Below are 21,252 nucleotides of genomic sequence, written 5' to 3'. Positions count from 1 at the left end.
TGGCTCTGCCACCCGCCTGCATCACAGGCTGGGGGAAAAGACAAGACTTTCTGCAAACTCTGGGGGTGATATGAGCTGCCTGGTTCCATTTGAATGCAAAAATCTTCCCCCCCCCCAAAATCCCCACTCATTTCTAATCTTTGCCCTAGTGCACATCCCTGCTGCCTAGCTGAGCTGCAGGGAGCTGCAGGGGACTGGTGCTGGAGGCATCTTGTGAGCAGGTGGCACCGTGGCCACCTCTCCGCACCCTCCTGCTACCCTGGGGACGTGTGCTGCCAGAGGGACATCTTGTTTGCCTTGTTAAGTTTCAGTCCTGGTTGTTGGTTATTTGTACTTCCAGTGCTGAGTAAGAGCTGTTTGCTGGAGGTGCTGCTGACAGGGGACTCACCCCAGACCATCGTGTCATCCCAGGCTGTCTGTTTTTTTGGGACTGAATTTATTGCCCTTAATCTTTTAAGATCTCTGAGCTAAATACCACACAGCCCTACTAGCAAAAAATAATAACAAAATAAATAAAAATCCCTGCTTTTCTCTGCTTGGCCTTTGGGATTTTGCATCAGCCCAGACCATCTTTATGGATCTCCCAGAGTGAGGGATCCACAGGCTGGCAGCTCCTGCCTGGCTCGGGGTGAGCTGTGATAATGAAAGTTGTTTTTTTTCTGAGGCTGCCAGCCTAGCCATGTGCCTGAAGGGATGCTGCTGCTGTCAGCTTGGCCTTTCATCATGGTCCTCCCCAGCCTCAGGCTCTGCCTGCCTGACTGTTGTTTTTTTGATACTTTTAATGAAAGCTGTGATTTTGGCAGGGATGGGCACACTCCCACCCAGGAGCTCATGGGTCAGCAGCCACTGCTCTTCTGTCACCCATAGTCACCTCCTTGAAATCTGGTTGGAAATGAATCAGGCTTTTGCCGCAGCATCACTGGGCTTTGGACTTTACCACTGACATACCTCTGTGCTGTACACAGCCACGGATGTGTTTTCAAGCACTGCCACTTAGCTGGGGCCCAGCACAGGCCAGACCCCACTCGCTTCCCCATGTCCCTGGCAAGCCTCACACAACCTCCCTGCACACAGTGCGAGCTTTTGGGAGGATGCAAACCAAACCCAAATCCAAACCCACCAATTCCAGAGGGGACTCCTGCATTATTGAGGATTTGCTGCAAGGCTGCAAGTGCTGCAAGCTGCCATCCTGCCCCCAGGTCTCCAGCCAGTCCAGCTTCACTCCACCATGTGAGCATCAGCTGAGTGTATGGAGGCTGCTTGCACCCAAGGGAGAAAGCAAAGGAAAAGCATTGGGAAAAAGTCTTTTATTGCAAAAGGAGTGAGTTGAAATCCCCCTCATTCCTCAGGCCAAGCCACATGTATTGGCCAGGGCTAGTGATGCCCGGGTGCCACCAGGCAGGCTGTGGTTTGTACGGTAACAATGGAAAGGGCAGGAAAAACACTGTATGGGGCAAAGCAGGTGGCATGGACAAGGCAGGCTCCTACATGAGTTTCACACACTCCACTTCTGGCACTACCATAGCTCCATCCTGGCCATTAGTGCCATCTGGAAAGGAGGACCCCGGGGGCAGTGGGGACAGCCACGGCCCAGATGGACCTTCTGCAGTGCCCAAGAGAAGCCAAGAGCAGGCTCCTCTTATTCAGCACCTGCAAACAGTCCTGAAGCATGTGTCCCCAGAGAGCAGCGTGGATCAGCAAGTCCACCAGAGCCAGTGTCAATGGGCCCTTTTTGGGTGGATGTCAGCAGAAATAGGGGAGTGACACTCAGGTCGCACCCCTGGGGGTGGATGCAACATCAAGCTTCACCTGGACAAGGTTTTCTCCAGGTCAGCCCTAAGGCACATCTACCCCCTTTGGTGTCGCGACCCAAGGGAGGGCAATCCATGATCCAGTGGGTCATCTTCCTATCCTCATCTTCTGCCACCACTGCAGACAGAAGAGTGGGGGAGCTGTCAGCTCCTCTTTCAAAACACATCAAAGCTGCAGGCTGCAAGCTTTAAATAAACTGACAATTTCCACTTTGATTTCAGTGAAAGCTAGGGTGAAAAAAAACCCAAATATGCCTGAACCACCAGCCCCTAGTACTTGGTACAGATGGACATAGTTAAACTTCCTTTTGTTTTCCAAAATTTTATATCAGTCAAGGTGATTCATGTTACAGTTCTGTTTTCATAGCAGTTAAGAATTAGACAAGTGGTTAAAAACAAATCCACCAGCATTACAGTCCAATATAGGATGGCATGTGCGAACACAAGCATCCAGAAAACCTGACATATGACAATGCAAGCTTCAAAATTCAATCACATGGGCATCACATTGACTTGCTGCTCAGCCATGGTCTGCTGTGGGCTGAACTGGAAAAGGCTGAATTCACCTCCCAAATCTGTTTCAGGGCTTCTCCTTGGCTGAGTTGAACTAAACCCTGCTTTGGCTGGTGACCCATGGTGTAAAACAGAGAAACCTTGCTAGTAGCATTTCCCAAGATGTCTGTGCACACAGTGCTTGTGATCTGCGAGGTCATAGAGGTCCTCATGTCCTGCAGTGCCACAGCATGGTGTTAGAAATAGTGTTTTTGGTAAAAAGTTGGATGGAAAAGGGCACATAGAAGCCTGTGAGATTGCTTGAGGCAGCACTGCTGAGCCTGTCCCCAACACACAGGGAAGGCTTGGTGCCATGGACTCGCAGAGAGACACCCATATGGACCTGCTCTTCAGCACCATCCCTGATGTCATCCCAACAGCTTTACCTTTCTGCTAGCTGGAGCGCTGAATACCCACAGACACTTATGCCCTAAATACAGCATTTAGAAAAAAAGAGTACTCTATAATCTTACCCATTTATTCATATAGTTAAATAAAATTAAAATTAAAACTTTGATAATAAAATCCTTTCTTTTGAGGGGAGGGGAAAGAAAATGGTGTGTCTAATGGAGGATTTAATCCATGACCTTTCTGACAGCACCTGAAACCACTGTGATGAGATTGAAGGCACTCATCTGGCTGCTCCCATTATTTTAATAATAAAGGGTTACTAACTGGAATTCACATAGCCTCACCCCTTACTAGTGAGGGATGGGGTGAGCAGCACAGTGGAGATAGGGGAGGAAAAGACAGGAAACATCTCCCAGTCACACTGGCATCCTTCCCATGAAGTCCTGTGCCAAGGATCCCAGTTCTTCACTGGCAGCTGAGCCATGCGGCAATACACCCTCTACCCAATAACTCCAATGCCAAGGGAGGACAAGTATTTCACAAGCAAAGGTTGAAATGAAAGAGATGGAGCCCCTCAAAGCCTGGCCTCTGTGCATTTCTAGGGCTGGAGAAGCCCTCTCCACACCCCATCCTCCTTGCAAGCTCTGGTCAGACTCATCTCCAGGAGCTCCTCATCTTCACCTCCATGCTCCAGTCCAAGGGCCGCATCCTGCCAGTGCCCTGACGACTGATGCTGGGGCTCCAGGATTAACTCCTTGCAAGAGGATGCCTCTAACTTGTAACATAGCCACTATTTGCACTAGTGGCAGGGAACAAACCTGAGACCTTCATAGTTACAAGCCACAAGAAACAGACTTGGGGACACGCTTGTGCTCCAGCTGGGCAGAGACCTACAGAGCTCCCTGGCATCTTTTTTTGAGGCTGAAACACCAAATTATGCTGGGCAGATTCAGACCTAAAGGGATGCTCCAAAGAGTCCATCAAACTGGACTTCCTCATTTCCTTCCTAATTATAAAAGCACTTCACATTTTGCCCCAAATTTCTACTCCTGGACCTCATCACAACTGCCAGCTTTAGTGCATCTCCTTTTCTGCCTCCTGCAAAGCCCAGTGGTGGGAGATGGGCTTTGAGAAAGATTCTCTCTGGTACGCAACCCTACCCAAAACATAGCATTATCTTCCCAGGTGGCAGACTCATGCCAGAACCATGCGCAGCCCAGACACAATCCTGTGAGAAACCCTGCAGATGCTGAGCTCTCCTTGGCTGGCCGTAGCCTGGGCAGGGTGCCCCAAACCTTCCCAGCTAACACAGTTAAATTCTGCAAAGGCTCATTAAAAATTCAGGGGCTGAAATGCACTCCCAACCAGGGCACAGCCAGGAATGTCCTGCCCTGGGGAGGAAGGCTGCCAGACTTCAATCCCCTTGCTCTGTCTCTGAGTGGAGATTGCCCACAGCTCTCTGTAAATGTATCTTCCCATACAAAACCAAATGGGAAAGCTGGGAAATAGGCATCTCTGTAGCTCCATCCAAGCTGCCAGGGACTTGGGCTGCAGGACCATGTCACCCCACGTCCCCTCCAGAAGCCTCTGACAGCAACCCCACCTCCAGCACCACAAATGCTGTCTGAGTAAGGCCCCTAATTCTCCAGGGGAGAGGGGAGGGCCACTTCAGAAAAATTCTCAACAAACTCATCACTTCTAACTGTGACCTGAGGCAGAGATGGGTATTAGCTTGATTTCATGGTAGATGAGAACATTTCTGTGGGTGCAGGGAGAACACCCACTGGCACAGACCCAACAGTGCAAAAGCTGGTGTTTTCCACCCACCAGCAAGCCGGCTAGCAGCAAACTGTCAATCCAAGACACGTGCCACTTGCGGGAACTGGCTGTTCCCGGGGGAGCGCCGCACGTACTTTTCGAGAACGGCTTGGCTCCAGGCAGTCCTTCTGCCAGCAACAAACCTGAAAGGTCATCTGTCCTTAAAAACCAAAAAGGATGATATCAGCAGGATAATCATGTAATGAAGCGGGGCCATAAATGCCTTAAAAAGACTAATCGGGCATGCTGGTATGGATGATGCTGCTCTAGGAAAGGCAATGTTGACACCCAAGGCAAAACACACAGGCAAGTGCCTTGCAGCGGGTGTTAAATGGGCAAGGAGGTGGGAGGAAGCTGTCCCAGCAAGCAATAGGCAGACCATACAGTTAAAAATACTGGACATGACTTGAGTAACCCGGCCCCCCCGGTACCCGGAAAAGCAGGAGCAGGGGGCAACTGTTAGTCCAGTACCACACTAGACCAAGGGGAGAAAAAACCCATATATGTATATATAAGTATAGCTAGTTTGTTTTCTGCTCTTAAAAAAGGCCTTTGAAATATATTTGCTGTATTATAAAACTTATGGCAGGCTGTGCTGTAGCAACCCTCCCACATCACACGCCCCCCACTCCCAGCACCAGGTGTTCCCAGGAGACCAGAACTGCTCCCACTGGCACTAACCAACATTCACCTCTTGAAACCCTTGGGAACTGAAAAGGTATTGGGTTTACTACATGCCTGCAGACAGCCTGACAACTCCTTCCTTACCTATGCATGGAAAATTCTGCCTACCATAACCCAACCAGATTCTCCCACCTGCCCCAAATTAAAGAAGATAACGTCCCCTCCAAATAAAAAAAGTTACCCGAAGGAGAGTGAGGTCTATTTAATTCCCTTCCTTATCCCCAACTCAGAAAAAAATGTGCAATTAGAATTATTCTTTGTTACAAACTCCTACGTAAGGCATGGTTATCCCAAAGGTGTTGGAGGAGCCTGTTAGGAAACCCAGAGGAAATAGGCAACTTCGTCCAGGTCGACAGGATAGTCTGTGAGCAGCATCGGGGTCTTCTCAAACAACTCCCCCTTGTAGCTGCGCCACTTGCCCGCTGGCAGATAGACGTCACGCTCCTGCTTGCCCATCTCCAGGACGGGTGCCACCATGAGGGTGTCCCCGATGAGGAACTGGGAGTCGATCCTGTGGGTGGCCTCATCACGGGGCGAGATCCACCAGATGGGACGGATGATGGGGTCGCCCGTGTCGGTGACTTCCCCGGCCAGCTCCAGCAGCAGCGGGGCCACCAGTGACTCGTGGAGCTCTGTGAACTTCTGTGCAATTTCCACCACCTCCTTGTCATAGAGCCAAGGTGGGATGGAGAACTGCATGGAGGGCATGAAGGCCGACAGCTCCAGCCACCGCACGTACAGCTCCCGGTCAGGGATCTCCACTGCCCCCTCTGTCTTGTTGGGGAGGAAATTTCCTCCAATCATGTCAGCAGATATGAAGGGGTATCCCAGCATGCTAATGGTGAGCACGGTGGGAATGAGGGACTTGAGGCCGAGCTCATAGCCCCAGACGGAGTCACGGTCAATGATACGGAAGAAGCAGGAGATGTTCTGTGACTGGTAGCCCACCCGCACCTCGGCCAGCTCATAGAAGGGGATGGCCATCTCCGTGTAGCGCCGTGACCATATGCTGGGGTCTGAGAGCGGGCGGAAGGTGCTGAACTGCTTGGGCAGGTAGCTGGTCTCACCTGCATCGAACTTGAAGGATGAGATGCCGTACTTCTGTCGGAGCTGGCGCAGGTGGCTCTGGAACCAGTCCCGGGCTGCTGGGTTGGTGAAGTCCAGGATGGCCCCGATACCATTCCACCACTCCACCATGGCTGGCAGCCGCCCAGAGGGCTCCTTGATGAACAGCTGACGCTCAATCCCCACCCCAAAGTTGGAGGAGTTGTAATTTATGAAAGGATGAGTCCACAGTGTGACCTTAAACCCATCTTCCCTGAGTTTTGCAAACATCTCTGTCACGTTGGGGAACTTGACGGGGTCAAAGTCAAAGTCCCCATAGGCTTGCGTGTACATGTCATCAATTTCAATGTGGCTGCAATTGAAACGGTACTTCTTGATCTTTTCAGCAAATCGCAAGAGTTTATCCTGGTCAATATTGTTCTTGTAGAGTGCCCAGGTGGACCAGATGGGGTATCGGAAGGCGTTCTCGGCAGGGATCTTGGAGGGCTTGTTGAAGTACCTGCGCACCATGTACTTGTGGATGGAGGTGACATCGGAGCCCACGCAGACCCGGTAGCTGAGCTCGGGGAAGGGCTGCTGCCCCGGCGGGGGCTTGTAGGGCGAATCCTTGTAGCGGGCCTGGAAGAAGAGGGCACGCTCAGTGGCATTGAAGCCCAGGTGGAAGGGCACGGAGTCGTTGATCTTGATGGCCGCCGCCTTGGACGAGAGCCAGTAGCGCTCGAGGATGCCGCCAAAGCTGTCGCGGAAGGAGTAGACGTCGCTCGTCACGTAGGGCACGGGCTCCTGGTAGCCGGCCAGGCGGATGGGCCAGTGCTGGGTGCTCATCTCCGAGCCCCCGTACCAGTGGGCGTCCTCCCAGAACATGGTGTGCTCCACCGCCGGGCCGGCCGCCAGCTCCTCCCAGCGCACGCGGTAGCACATCACCGTGTCTTTGGGCTTCACCGTCTGGATGAAGAAGTTGAGCGGCCCCCTGCCTGACCGCGTGCAGCTCAAAATCTCACCCTCCTTGGAGCACGACTCCAGGTCGAGGCTGCCCGAGCGGAAGGCCAGCCGGAAGACCACCTCCCCGTGCTGGTTCCTGATGACAAAGCCATCCGCCCGCAGGTCCATCAGCTCCGTCTTGAGCCGCTCTGCTTTCCTCAGGGACACCGTGTAGTAGCACCAGGCCACCACTGCGGCAATGAACAGGATGAGGCCCAGCATGATGGCCCCGAGCATGGGCCTCAGCTCCTTGGAGGGCTTCTGCTTCACTGGTGTAAAGTTCTCAGGCAGGAAGGTGTACATGGTGCTGTGAATTCTCTAGCACTTTTTGCAGAGGAGTGGCAAGAAAGATCTCTGCAGCAAGTCTGGGGCTCTCAGCAGAAGACAACGGACTGTTAGGAGAATTCCCACCTCCACCGAGTCCTGGAGCTGCCGTTTCTGAAAAACGAAGAGGATATAAATAGTCTCAGAATAATCTCTGAATCAAGGGAGCACTTGTCATCCCTTTGCAGACTCCATTTAAGCAGTTCCCCCTGCCCCCCCGCTGCTGGGCTGCGACGTGCCAGGTGCTGTACGCCGAGTACCAGACACCATCTCCAATTACCCCGGGCAGACAACACGTGCGGAGAACAGCCAGAGTCCCTCATGGAAAACAACCTCAGGGCAATAAGGGCCAAACTGTTGCCATAATTAATTTTTTCTGTGGGGAAGACTTTCAGCAATCAGGAGCAGAGGCTAGGAGTGGGTAGGAGGAGGCTGATCAGGAGCTGGATCAGCCCACTGACAGTATCTTTAGGGGACAGGGCTAATTAAGTGCCATAAAAGAGACCACGTAATGAATTCCAGGCAGCCACTCCTAATTTTAATCAAGCTGCCTCTGTGGTTGTTTTAACTCAGCTCCTCTGTAGTGCCATCCCCTCCCAACCCCCTGCGTGTCCCAGCTGCTCCAGCCCAGGGATGCTTTGCAGAGAAGGTGCGTAAATCCCAGCTTCTCCACAGCCCCTGGAAGGCCAAAGGGGGCTGGGGTGGCAGCAGCTTATGGCAGCTTTCGGGGGGCATGCAGGGGGTGTGCTGTGCAGCAAAGTATGGCTGTGGGAGTACTGGGCCAGCAGCCCCAGGTGGAAGGAGAACGGCTCACTCCTGCTCTGCACACAGGCTTGTTTTGTTGGGAGTGAGCAGTGCAGGACCTCCAAAGGGTTGCTCCTTCATCCAGCATGGCCTGGGCTGTGTTTCAGCTCCAGCCCGCTCTCCCCTGCACAGCCCCAGGAAGCGGGCTGTGCCAAGAGCCTAATGGATTTCCTTGGCTGCGGGCTGGCTGGGCTTGGCCAAGCACAGCGCTGGGGATCCAGAGGGGAAAAGTAAAGTAAGGACATGGGAGAGCAAGGAACAAACCTGGCTGCAGGAGGAGCAGGGGAAGGAGAGGAGCTGTGCAGCTGCAGATCAACTGGCTGGTACCTGCCTACCAACTAGCACCAGCAAACACAGGCATGCTGTCTCCTCCTCAAGCCCCAGGGCTCTAAGCCTGCCGGCTCTGGGCAAACCATAGAAAAAAAAGCCTCTTTCTGGACATGAACAAAGCTGGTTCCAGTGACTCCCTCTAAAGGGGTGGCTTTTAGAAAAAAAAAAAAAAGGAAGGAAAAGATCCAAAATGAAATACTGAGCACTCTCCCTGCTGCAGGCGTCACACGCTGGAGCACATTTTCCTCTGCACCTTGGACAGATCTTTCTCCCCCAAAAAAGACAGACCAAGCAGAAAGGGGTCCTGAGCATCACCTAAACCCCATGGCTCCACTACAGGGATGCCTAGACGTAAACCCAGAGTGGCACCTGGGAACAAGCTCCACAAAACATACAGCATTTTATATTCATCTTGCAGCACATATTGGGCAAGACCTTGCAGCTCAGGGAACTTTTTCATTGCCGGCTGGGTCATTTTAACTTTCCCCAGAGAGCTGATAACTTTCCAGGCTGCCAGTTGCTTTAAATGGGATTACAGCAGCATTAGGAAGTGATTAGCCTGAACGGGCGATAGGTTTAGCTAAACAACTTGTCCCATGGCCAAGTCCCACAAAGCCCTTGCTCACTGCTGGGGAGCAACGGCATGGGACGGGTGTGGCTCCAACTACCCCAGCTGTGTCACCCAGGGCTGGATCCTGCATCCCAGGAAGCGGGCCCTCAGCCACCAGCACGTGTGAAGTGAGGCTGGCTGAGTCCAGCAAAAACGGGGCAATAAAAGGCAGAGGGAAGACAGTGGTGGGAAGTTCCTGTGCTTGGGGATAACATTCATCCCCTTTATCAACCCCTCCTTGGCTTCAGGGTGAAGCAGCACAGGGTTGTACTGGGGATGGGTGGCGGGGTGAAGTTTGCAGAAGGGTCTCAGCCAACACCAGCACAGCTGAGCAATGCTACAAGTGGCAGGATGCTTCTGGAAATACAGATGGGTATGCTGAGCCCAAACAAGCTCCCTCCCTCTCGGCACTGGGAATTTTTGGGATGCCAGCAAGGGAGATGCAAATACCTATCACCACCAGAGGCATGCCTGTGTCTCTTATCTGGGGACTGCAAAGCTCAAGGGGGAGAAAATGAAACACAGCTGCCCTGAGCAGGCTCACAAATTATCTGGGAAAAGAACTTTTAAAAGTTTTCACATTTTCTGAAAAAAAAAAAAAAAAAAAAAAAGGAAATAAATGGTGTTTTCTTTCCCAGCTCTCATTTAGGGTTTTAAGCCCAAGAAATGGCCGATACTGCTGCTGTGGGGACAGCCACCTTCTCACTCCATGTAAAACTGACAGCAGCTCCCCAGGCTTTAGGGAGTTTGTGGATTTTCATCTCCCTTTCAGGAGGCCGGTTTATTATTTATGAACTACATCGAAGCTGCTCTATTTTTAGGCTGTTTCTTTCTTTTCTCCCCATGGGCTGGAGCTCATGACGTACATGAAGGAGCCATCACTCCTGCTGCCAGTAGAGAAATAATGTATTTTTTAAGAGAGGTTTTGCAGCCTTTTGTGGTCCTTGAACACCGATCTGCCTCAGAGGGATGTGCAAGCCAGGTGTCCAAGCTGGTGGATTTAATCCTGCTCTGGTCGCTCTGGCTGGACCAGGATCAAACTCCTATGGCTGCCCTGGGCTGACAAACATCACCCACTCAGGTACCACTCCAACAAAAATGCTGAGAAGGGTGTTTGCAGGCATCACCCAGCACACCAATAGGCCAGGCAGGTCTTCAAAAACAGGATCTCACTCTGTGCACATCCAGCCCCTCTCTTTTTTTTTTGCCTTGTTGACAAAATGTACGTTCTTGAGCCAGTGATTTGGCTCCATCCCAGATGAAAGGTAAGTCTCCCAAGCAACCTGGAGACAACGCCTGCCACCTTGCACTCACAAGCCACAACCTGCAGAGGTGCCTGCTCATGCAAAGCCTGTTTGAACGTTTTTTTTTTTTTTTGAATGCAGACTTGTTATTTTGCTCCAAGATGACATTGTGGTGACCTCTACATGCCTCAAAATAAAAAAAAAAAGAAAAAAGTAAACGGGAAGGGCGGGTGTCAAAGCCAAACAGTATGTTTGCAGCTTGCTGCGCTGCAGCTTCCCAGCTGATCCAAAACAAAGCTTTTTCTTCCCGTTCTGTGGAAGCAGCGAGTTGTCTTGCCTCAACTTGAGATGAAAGCAAAACATCTGAGCAGGACATACTTTACGGAGTAAAAATAAAAATCCATTCTTTGACCGCTTCTATTTTTACCAACACCACTGCTAACCACGGGCAGTGAGACCCGCAGCACCACTAACCCCAGCAACTTTGCAATTAGGGCATTCGTTTAAAGAGGGTCAGTAACGTTTAACTGGTCTCTATTGCCCCGGTGGAATCTGGCCTTAACCATGCCAGGGACTAAGCTTGTGCCACGGACATGCATCCATTTCCCATGCCAGGATGCTGGGAAACCCTCCCTGCTGGTGCAAGGTACTGCTGCCTCCTCCCCAAACATCTTGGCAGGAGTTGAGCTAAGGAAATACTGCAGATTTCACTGGGAGGCATTTCCAACCCCATAAAAAGAGCACAGAATTAGGATGGCAAATTAAGGGGGAAATTACTTCCCTGCAAAACAGCTGCAGGGCGGGAAAAAGCCTCTGTATGCTCAGTCCTGGCTCTGCTCTGCAATCTGCTGGAGACCAGCCCTGCCAAAAGGACTTTGCAAACCTGAGATGGGGGACGAGCAAACCTCTCCTGGGGGTTTAATTGCCCTTGGAGAGGTCTGCAGCAGCACTAGAGTACTCTGGAAGGCTTTTTCGAGTCATAAAGGGTGAAATCACCACTCCAGTTGCTCCGCACTAATGGCAGTGGATGGAACAGGCAGGGGCACCCAGAGGCAGCTCTTGCTCAGGGCACAGGGCTGCTCCCCGCACACCCCGGCCCCTGTGGATCAGAGGCACTGATTCTTCTCCTAGTCCTATACAGCCACCCACAAGGATCCTCCTGGATACCACACTGGATCAGCCTGGGGACCTGGGTTTATCCCCTAAGCCACCCTGGAGTAAGTGAGTGGCAGAGACGCCCCAGCTGCTGAGCCAGGGCAGCAGCTTTGCCTTAGTGGGACAGCCAGCGCAATCCTTCCCAGGGGACCCCTGCCTTCACCATCCCTGCTACGGTCACAGCAGGGACAGACATGCTGCCTGGCCCGATGGGCTTGGGGAAAGGCTGCGGTCAGGGGGGTCTCTGCACTGCCTGCAAGGTGATAGCCGCTTGCTGTTGGGGCTCCTGCCTCCAAGGCAAGACAAGGCAGCAAACTCCCCATAGCACCTGGCTGTCAGATACGGACAGCCCCATCTGGGAGACCGCTCATCGTGCTGGGGGCACAGTGCTGGTACTTACCTGTCCACCGAGTCCTGGGGATCCCTGCCTGCCGCCTGGCTCCACCACAGATCGCTTTTTAAGCACATAAAATATAAGAACTGCTATGTCTCCATGTCCCTGGCAGTTTCATCCTCCCCATTGCACAAGGGTGTTTTGGGGCTACAAGCTGGCTGTGCCCTGAGCAGCACATGTCCATGGGCAGGAGGAGGGTACCCAGCACATCACCAGCGCGCTTCCTCAGGCACTGTGACGGATGTGTGTGCAGCCAACACTCCGGCCATGGCATGCTGAGGCAGCGGCACCCAGCCAAGAGGTGGCTGCCTCAGGCATCGCAGCAGCACGAAGGGTATGAGCTTTGCCAAGCCTCAGCTCCTGGAGTCACGGGATTTGGGCTGGCGTCTCTCCTCCCTGCCAGATGAGTGGGAAGGGTCAGTGAAGGCTCATCCCCTCCTGCATTCGCAGGCTCTCCAGAATCAGAACGCAAAATTAAATCCAACCAAGATGTTTTTTCAGTTTTTCTTCCACAAACCTTGTGATTTTAAGCATAGTCATGATTCAGCAGAGTAATGAGGCTGCCTTGAGTGAAAAGAAACAACCAGCCCCTCTGCTTCTGGCTGGTTTGTAAGCCAGGATTAAACAGCACCGGCACCTAGAGGATAAACCCCAAATCCGAGGGGGCCACGTGAATACAGAGCTCATCTGCAAAGTGCAGACACGCTGCCAGCACCTCACTCCATCTGCAAGAGCAGACAGGAGGTTTGAAGCTGTGGCATTAGTTCTGCACAGCCTTAAACACTGTCACCTATATTGTAGGAATCATCACTTTACAGCCCAGTTATGTCTTTTAAAGCTGCCAGTGTGAAGTGATGCTCCAAACCTAGTTAGATACCACTTCCAGTGCCTGAGCATGAATAAAAAAAAGCCATTTGGAGTCACATCTAGCAGCAGATGACTTAATATTTAACACCCCTGACAATTCCCCCTTTACAACATCATCTTTCTTTGTTCTTCACCCCATGCTAATTAGCAAGATGAAGTTTTAATAAGCTGGGTTTTCACTTTAACCCTGCACACTACTTGTGGTGCTGCTAGCTCATGACTAAACCATGAACGAGGGCTCTCACCTTCCCCTGCCTGGAGGCACACCACAACACCTGAACTTGTCTGAACCACAAAGAGTTGTGGTGACTCACAATGATATGTGTGTGCATATCATGCATTGGACATATGGGAGAGAATGGTCCAGTACTCTCCCCTCAAGGATATCTCTGTGTCCACCTTGGAGATACCCTACAGCCCCTGGGGGAGAAGGCAGCAGCAGGCCCAAAGCCACGGTCCATGGTGTGACACGGAGCCCAGCAGCCAGCTCCTTGGCACCTGTGGGGCCAGCAGCTCTCAGAGAGGCATCCATAAACCACCCAGCTTGTGCCAACAGTGGCAAACGCAAAACGCCAAATACAAGGAGTTCCATGTGCCAGCATGCTGGAATGACACAAATCTCTGCCCAAAAAAGGAATGAGAGCAGTAACTGCAATAATTTCATTGTTCCCACCGAAGGAGCAGGCACCAGGCAGGGATGTGGTCCGGCGGCGCTTGTCCAGTGGGCAGGTGTATGAAACCCTAGCGTGAGGCATCAAGTCTGCTATTAGCTAATTTCATTTGCCACATGTGCCATATAAGATACGCAGCGATAAAGATTTCAGTGTCTCTGCTGCTGTCTTTTGGTCCCCTGGCCCAATTCCTGCTGGTACAAGACACGTTTCATCTACCACCCTATCACTCCCACACCTCCTCTCCCCAGTGCCCCCACAGGTGTTAATCTCACGCCCCTTCATCTCCATCCTCCAATACAAATTGCCCCACAGTGGGACCCAGTGACCCATTTTGCATTCCCAAATCCTTTCTTAAAAGAGCTGATTCAGCACTTTGCAGCACTCACCATTTTGGATGCTGGGGAAGGCTGAAACCCAAGGCCACCCCAACACCCAAGTAGTACAACGCGATATAGGGAAGGAATGGAAACTGAAGCACATCCCTCTGGCACGGCCCCTGCGACTTTCCAGACGTTGAGTCACAATGAAACTCCAGGTGCTGGCAGCCCCAGAGAGGCTGATGCTCATGGAGCTCAGCTGGCGACTCAGGATCCTGAATTTCCATCTGCCAATGATGCTGGGCAACCTTGGGCCAGATGCAGTTCCCTGGCAACTCTTCCAGGTGCAGATCCAGCCATGCAGACACAACCACCCAACCCTCATCCCCCACTGGGCTGCAGGTGCCTGCTGTGCTCAGCACTTGCCTTTTGGGCATCACGAGTATTCCAAGACGGAGAGGGAAAAGAGAAAGAAGGATCTGTGCTTTCTAAAACAGCTTTGGCCGCTCGTTGCCACTGCCAGCACTTGCTGGTGGAGCAGGGCGGGGGTGTCCCAGAAACCACTCCAAACCCATCCCGGTACAATGCACTGTGTAAAGCAATCTGTCTGAAGTTTTCACTGCCAAACATCTGTCTAGCAGCAAAAGTTGAAGCTGCACCTTGCAAGTGGAGCCGGGGAAGCATCTCCAGGCTCCGTTACGTCTTCTCCGGGCGACAAGACTCCCATCCATGGCAAGAAAAACTTGTGCTGCCCCTACCTGGTGGAGTGCGAAAGGTTCGCACCCCAAGGTCAGGGTGCAGGTCCGCACTGACACCACGCTCCTCGCGGGCCCTTCCGAGCCTGCCCCTGCCGCTGACTGCAGCCTGGAGTCTGCGGGACGGGGCATCCCCTTGCCTGCACCTCCAGCCCCCCGCCTCCCTCCCCGACACCGGGAACGCACACCCCAAAACCTGTCCCGGGGGGCTGCTGCATCCTTCCCCGGCCGGCAGCTCCGAGAACCAGCAAAACCCACCGGCGGCGGCGGAGGACCATGGCGGGGCTCTGCGGGGCTGGGAGCAGGCGGCGGCCCGCAGCGGTTCCGGGGCTGGGCGCTCCCCACCGCCCCGCCCCGCCCCAGCCCCGCCTCCTCCCCGCCCCAGCCCCGCCTCCTTCCCGCCCCAGCCCCGCCTCCTCCCCGCCCCAGCCCCGCCTCCAGCCCCGCCCCGCCCCCGCCCCGCCTACTCCCCGCCTCCAGCGCAGCCGGTCCCCGCCGCTCCCCCGGCGGCGGCGGCAGCAGCCCCAGCTCCGGCGGCTTGGAGTCGCTGGGGATGCCCGGGGCACATGGGGGTGGGGGCATCCCTGTGATTGTGCTGGGGGTACTTGGGAGTGGGGGGTACTCCTGGGGACGTACTGGGGGCACTTGGGAGTGGGGGTACTCCTGGGGATGTGCTTGGGGGTTTGGCGCTGTGGGGTTGTGCGTTTTGGGGCGGGATGGGGTTTTCATAGGTTTTTCCCTGCCCTGACAGGGTTAGGGTGCTCCTTGGTGGAGTCACAGCATGGTAGTGGTGCTGTTCCACAGGAATGTGGAGCTCCAGGAGGCTCTGTGCTGCAGCATCCCTCTCGTGGGGAATGCAACCCTGTGGCTTCATAATCTGCAGCACATGTGGAAGGCCCTGGGTGGTGTTCCCCACTGACACTGGGCTCCCAAACCATAGTCAGAGAAAGGTGCTTCATGCCTTCATTAAGTCCCTGCTGCTTTCAAATCCCCCTCCTTATCTATAGAGCCCATGTCCATGCTCAGCATCCCAGGCGGACAGCGGCTCTTCCTGGCACTTGGCAAAACAAGCATGTCCTGAGCAGCCCAGCACAAAGCCAACAAATGGGTATCAATGACTGCTTCTCTTTCTGGCTGCGTTACTATGCTGAGAGCTTTCTTTGCACGCTTTCTCAGGCTCTGGCTTGCAGGTGGTGGCAGGGTACCAGTCCCTGAGGGCTCTTCAGTTGTCCACCAAGCCAGCAATCACTGAAGTTTCTCCCCCTTCCCTGGGAACTTCCCCAGCCTGTAGGAAATTACCAGGGTGGAACATTTGCCCAAGTCAGTTTTAATGAAAGCCCATGTTTGCTCTTCACCAGTGCCACGGGGCAGAGTAAGCCTCCGAGATAAACTCAGGGTGGATGGTGTAGCTGCCTCTCTGGACTCCTCCTGTCTTACTGAAGTGGCTTGTGTCCCACCTAGGAGAGCAGATAAGGTTATCAGCTGTGGGAAGACAAAACTCCAGTGAGGAAGAAGAACAGAAAAACTGTTTCTGACTGCCAGCATTGCTTAGGGGTGAGCAGTGGACACGAAGCTGCCCGCATTCACTTTGGTGTGAGTCTTTGGGCACTGAGGCCAAAGCAAAGCCTGGGCAGAAGAGCTGAAGCTTACTGGCTTTGCCATCTCAGCAAGCTGCTTCCAGCAGGGCTCCCACCCTGCAAACACCCATTTTCGCTTATACTGTAATTTTCCTAAAACCTTCATTCTGAGAGCCATGGCAGTCTGGGAAAATCTGCCTGTTTCTTAGTGAAGAAGACCTTGAGAAACATCTTGTCAATACTCAGGCATAGGGACATCTATGGGGAACCCAGTGCTCCCTGTTCTTTTATTTTGGGTTTAGTTTCTGGTCTCAGGAATTTAAAGCCAATCACACATTTTCTGCAAAGCTTGATGGCTAATTTTGGCCCGGGGGGGTTGGTGCAGTAGCAGAATGATGACTAAGCTGGTGGAGCAGCCTCCCCTCTCCCCTTGCTACTTCCCCAGGGCTGAAACAAGCTGCCTCAGCAATGGAGACATGCTAAAGGTAAACATGTGGGGATTAAAAGGTGCTGCTGGACCTGCAGTGGGTGAAGGACAGGGCTGATTACCGCATAATGAACAGCCTGACCAGGGAACAGGTTCTTGGATAAGAAGAGCAAACAATGACAACAGAAAATACAAGAGCAGCATAAGTAACGCAGCTGTGGCCTCAAAATGTGGGAGATGCTAAGCCACATGTGCAGCTGAGCTTGGGGGTGCTAGCAAGACTTCAGGTGCCGTACAGTCTCAAGGGCCACTGGATGACACCAAGCATAAAAACACCTGTCCTGGGAGTAAATTTGGCAACTGCTTCTCCACGGGTAGAGGAACATGTTCCACAGCCCATCACCTCAATGGTGCCCTGCCCTCCCTGGTCACATCCACCTGGCCTGCGAGGTGGAGGTGCAGCGGCTGCATCACTGCTTGCATGGGCACTGTGATGGAACCTGCTACACCTCGGGGTCTGCAGTCTGCACCATTGTCCCCAGAATAACCCTCTGAGAAATTTTGTATGAAACCCAAATGCAAAAAGAGGTGGTGGCTGACTGGCACTAGGAAAAAATAATAGGCTTTTCGCCCAGGGCAACTGGCTTTGCTCCCACCACTCAACCTCTCTGCACCTAGGGCTCCTGTAGCATGGGGAGGATGGCTGGGCACGATGTGTATACGTAGAGAAGATTGCTCTGGGGCTGTAACTGCAGCATGGCGTACTCCTGCAAGAGATAGAGGATGTGGGTGAGCAGCGGCCCTGAGGACAAGGGAGGTCATGTCCAACCCAACCCAACCGAAGACATCCCAACCTTACAGCCCTCTCTCCTAGTGCGTGGAGATGCCTTCTGGTGGTGGTGGCCCCATCAACGTAGTAGTCCGTCCCTCGCAGGCAGTAGTGGCACCCAGAGCAGGGGCTGTAGTAGCCCTGGAAGGGTCCCCTCCTTGTCACGGTGTACACGGGCAGCTTTTGCAGCACATTGGCAACCACCTCCCTCTCTGCAAGTGGAGGGATGGTGAGGGTGAGGGTGAGGGTGAGGAGGAGCAGCCAGCCTGTCACCCAGATAGACATCAGTATGGCACAAGCACAGCTACAGGTGGAGTACAGGGACAGGGTGAGGGTAGTTACCGAATTGATTGAGGCAGGTGGATTTCGGGGGGTATGGCACAAGTATGCTGTGCAGGAAGGTGTCCATCCTTGTCTCCTGCAAGGAGCAAAGGCAGCCCTTGCAGGATTACCACCCTTTTGCTGCAAAGCCTGAGGTGCCAATGGCACCTGAGACAGCTCCAGTTTGGGAGTGCCTGTGGGGCTGGACTTTACCTTGGGCAGGAGGGGGACATAAGAGGAGTGCTTATTCCAGGCTGCGCTGTTACAGGGACCTGTTCTCCAGGTGATGTATTTGTCTTCATTGACAAAAACTGGGTTGTACTTTTCTGCAATGCAAACGCAACAGGTAGGGGTGTCCAACACTGTTCTCCCCCTCCCTGAAACACAATGTCACAGGGCCAGGGGGCTACGTCAGAGGTCCTTGTTAAGGATCTGTGATGGAGGTGACACCCACCACTTCCAGCTCATTGGTCACTCATCCCTACCCAGGTAGTCTTGGGCCCTGGAGGCTGTGGCATGCCAGGAGGGTGTCCCCCAGGCAGCACCTACCACACAGAGGGGTATTTAGGAGCCACTGAAGGAGAGAACCCTGGGCACCTGCACACATCCCTGCAACATGGACAGTCTCAGTGCAGGGATGGGGACAGGCAGCCACGGCAAAGCCACAAGCACAGATGCTGTCGCCACTGTGGGGGGGATGCATGATGCAAAAGGTGGGATGAACAGAGCTGCTGTTGGCACCCTCAGCCCCCTGACCCCATGGGGATGTGCCCCACGTGACAACAGGGGGACATCTGGGACCTCAGCAGTACCTTTGGACCTGGCTTGCCAGTACTTCCAGGGCCAGTAGGCAGTGGGGTCGATGTTCCTGTAGTACTCCTGTATTGCCGCCTTAATCTGCTGCTCAGACTGACCTCGGCTCACTGGATTTTGCACCGGGGGCATCGTTAATCCCTAAAGACAGAGTGGAGTGGGGAGAGACGCCCAGGCTACATGGCAGCATCTGCCTTTGCAGCCGTCAGGGCACACGGTGAAGCTGATTACTGGGCAGGGTCTAATGTTGGAGATGAAGCTGGAGGTCCAAGAACCAAGCTTCCCTTCACAATGGATGGGCATGGGGGTCATAGCAGTACCACGCTCCTCCCCCAAGCTTCCTGCTCACCCAAAACTGGGGGATGGAGGATGGCTGGGCATTGCTGGCTCCTCTGCCCCTGCACCCAGGGTGTCCATAGGCATCTGGGCACTTTGCAGAGTGGGAGATGGAGTGGGCACACTGGGACTGCCAGGTATGGGGCCAGCAGAGGTTGGGAGGGGAGTTACAGGACCAAACCAATGTCCTACAGCTGGCAAAGCCCAGGAGAGCTGGGATTTTGCGGAGCAAATAGGTGGCCTAGTTGCATGAGCCATTTCTGTCCCTGCACAGTGGTGACATCCCTCTCCATGCCCTCTGCTGGCTCACTCATTATAATGCACATGGTAACAAAGCTGCAAGAGATGAGCCATTTTGCAGCGTGGTTTGCATCTGACCCTGCACACTTGTTAGCATGTATGAGGAAAGCTGCCTGTCCCACAGACACACCCTGCAGTGAGGTGGCTGCTCAGGGATTCCTCCTCCTCCAGGACCAGAGCTGGGAGGGGGTTTTCTGTGCTCAGATTTTCCCTGGGCCGTTTGCACAGCCCCCCTGGGATGGAAGGGCCCCCAATCAGAACTGAGCTGAGCCTGGGTGCTGTGTGTTGGAGGAACTCTCAGAGTCACTGGATCTGCCCCTCCATCACCACTATGTCACGCAGCAGCCCTGGCCTGAGCCCTGCACTGCCTCAGTTTCCCTTTCCTCGGCTGATCCTGACCCCTGTGCACTCTGAAACCCGCTGATGGACAGGGTTGATGTGTGAGAGGTTGTGCTGGTGACCGCCAGCCCTGAGAGCCCAAAGCCACTGTGGGGTGCAGCTCCAGGGGACGAGAAGCCAGTGAGCACAGGCTGTGGGCCATCAAACACTTTCCTAACCAGGGAGCGTGATGGCCTCCGTTACACACACGCAGTAAGGCACCCCCTGAGTCCCTGTGCCACCCCCATGCCTGGCACCGAGCATCCACAGCTGGGTAGGGGTAGAAACCCTGAGGTTTCCTCCTCCTGAGGCATTTACCTGCGTCACAAACTTGTTTTCTTTCTGGAGCTGTTGTGGACCCTGCTCTTGGATGGTCTTTTTGACAGAGCGTGGTGGCCGGTAGGAGTCGGTGTAAGTGCTGACAGGGGTCTTGTGTTTTTTGGAGAAGAGGAACATGGTGCAGCAGCCCTCTGGGATGGGAGTACTTGGAGTCCTAGAGGGTCCTGGAGATACCCCACTGGACGAGCAGCACTGTGTGGGGCTTGGGGCTTGCAGGTGGTGTTATGTCATCAGTGATGTCATAATGTGGAAGCAGGGCAATTTGGTGGCTTTCTGTCAGTCCCATGGCTACACCCTGGTTCTAGGGCACAGCAATTGCTGCCTGCATCTCTCCACAGGCTGCACCCTCCTGGCTTTGTCCTGGCTCTGTGCTTCCTCCCCTCCTGCAAGCAATTACCCTCACAAGGGTAGGGAACAGTTTCAGCTGGTCCTAGTCAAGATAATTTTATTTTGGGAGGTACAGGAGCAGTGACTGTGGCTTTTCCAGCCCCTCTCTCCCATATTTCCTTGGAAATCCTGCAGTAACCCAGCTGTATGTACACAGCACTATACCAGTGCAGCCAACGCCTGGGGCACAGCACCAGGCACCACTGTCCCAGCTTCCTGGGGTAGCCAGGGGAATTATCACCTGCTTTGTCTCCTTTTTTTGATTAAAAGGACAGATTTAGGTGATCCTGTGTGGCTTGTTTGCTCTTCTGTCCTGAGTGATGGGCTCTGTGGTTAGAGTGGGCAACCCTCATACATCTCAGAGTAGAAAGGCAGCTGGGTTATGCCAGGGAGGGATCTGCATGAACTGGGCTTGCTTTTCCCTGAGCTGGGGAGTAAAGCAGAAATCCCTGCCCCTTGCAGAAACCTGCTTTGCTCCTGGCTCCAGCCCCTCTGTTGACACATTTCTGGAGATGACCAGTGAAGACCCATGTCTATCTTGGCAGGGTGAATGCCAACGCACCCGCCTCCCCCAAAAGGCTGCAGAGCTCTGCTCTGTTTGCAGGTGACAGTGGGGCTGGGCAGCCTGGGGCATCTGAATGCCTCCAGGCAAACGTGATTAATGCACCATTGGAGATGAGGAAAACAAGTTGCTATTGATTTTCATGCCCCACTGGTCTCTGTTGAGCCAGGCCTAGGCTCTCTATCAGCCCCATCCCCTCCTGGGAGCTAGGGGTGGAAGGGTGGACGTGGGGGTGCCTACCTCCCCC

The 21,252-nt window shown here is 53.6% G+C and overlaps 2 protein-coding genes across 4 annotated transcripts; both read right to left on the bottom strand.

The window, feature by feature from the left end:
- Positions 1–5,403: 5,403 nt before the first annotated feature.
- On the bottom strand, positions 5,404–15,098 carry MYORG (myogenesis regulating glycosidase). Of its 3 annotated transcripts, none has more exons than XM_075078544.1 (2): positions 14,995–15,098; positions 5,404–7,700 (listed from the first exon to the last, which is right to left on the bottom strand). In XM_075078544.1, exon 2 carries the CDS (start codon positions 7,563–7,565, stop codon positions 5,529–5,531), a length of 2,037 nt encoding a protein of 678 aa, XP_074934645.1. In that variant the 5' UTR covers positions 7,566–7,700; positions 14,995–15,098; the 3' UTR covers positions 5,404–5,528. The 3 variants fall into 3 exon arrangements, with proteins under 3 accessions (XP_074934645.1, XP_074934646.1, XP_074934647.1); XM_075078545.1 differs by having other exon boundaries at positions 14,923–15,067; XM_075078546.1 differs by having other exon boundaries at positions 14,933–15,067.
- A 989-nt stretch (positions 15,099–16,087) lies between these two features.
- Positions 16,088–20,173, bottom strand: SPMIP6 (sperm microtubule inner protein 6). Its single transcript, XM_075079924.1, has 7 exons — positions 20,036–20,173; positions 18,703–18,844; positions 18,104–18,216; positions 17,912–17,987; positions 17,595–17,781; positions 17,415–17,507; positions 16,088–16,193 (listed from the first exon to the last, which is right to left on the bottom strand). Exons 1-7 carry the CDS (start codon positions 20,171–20,173, stop codon positions 16,088–16,090), a joined length of 855 nt encoding a protein of 284 aa, XP_074936025.1.
- Between the last annotated feature and the right edge of the window lie 1,079 nt (positions 20,174–21,252).

This window comes from Phalacrocorax aristotelis, chromosome Z, assembly GCF_949628215.1.
Source record: "Phalacrocorax aristotelis chromosome Z, bGulAri2.1, whole genome shotgun sequence".
Classification (NCBI taxonomy): domain Eukaryota; kingdom Metazoa; phylum Chordata; class Aves; order Suliformes; family Phalacrocoracidae; genus Phalacrocorax; species Phalacrocorax aristotelis.
The sequence above is the reverse complement of the archived record's forward strand: the minus strand, read 5'-3'. Positions and strand labels throughout refer to the sequence as shown.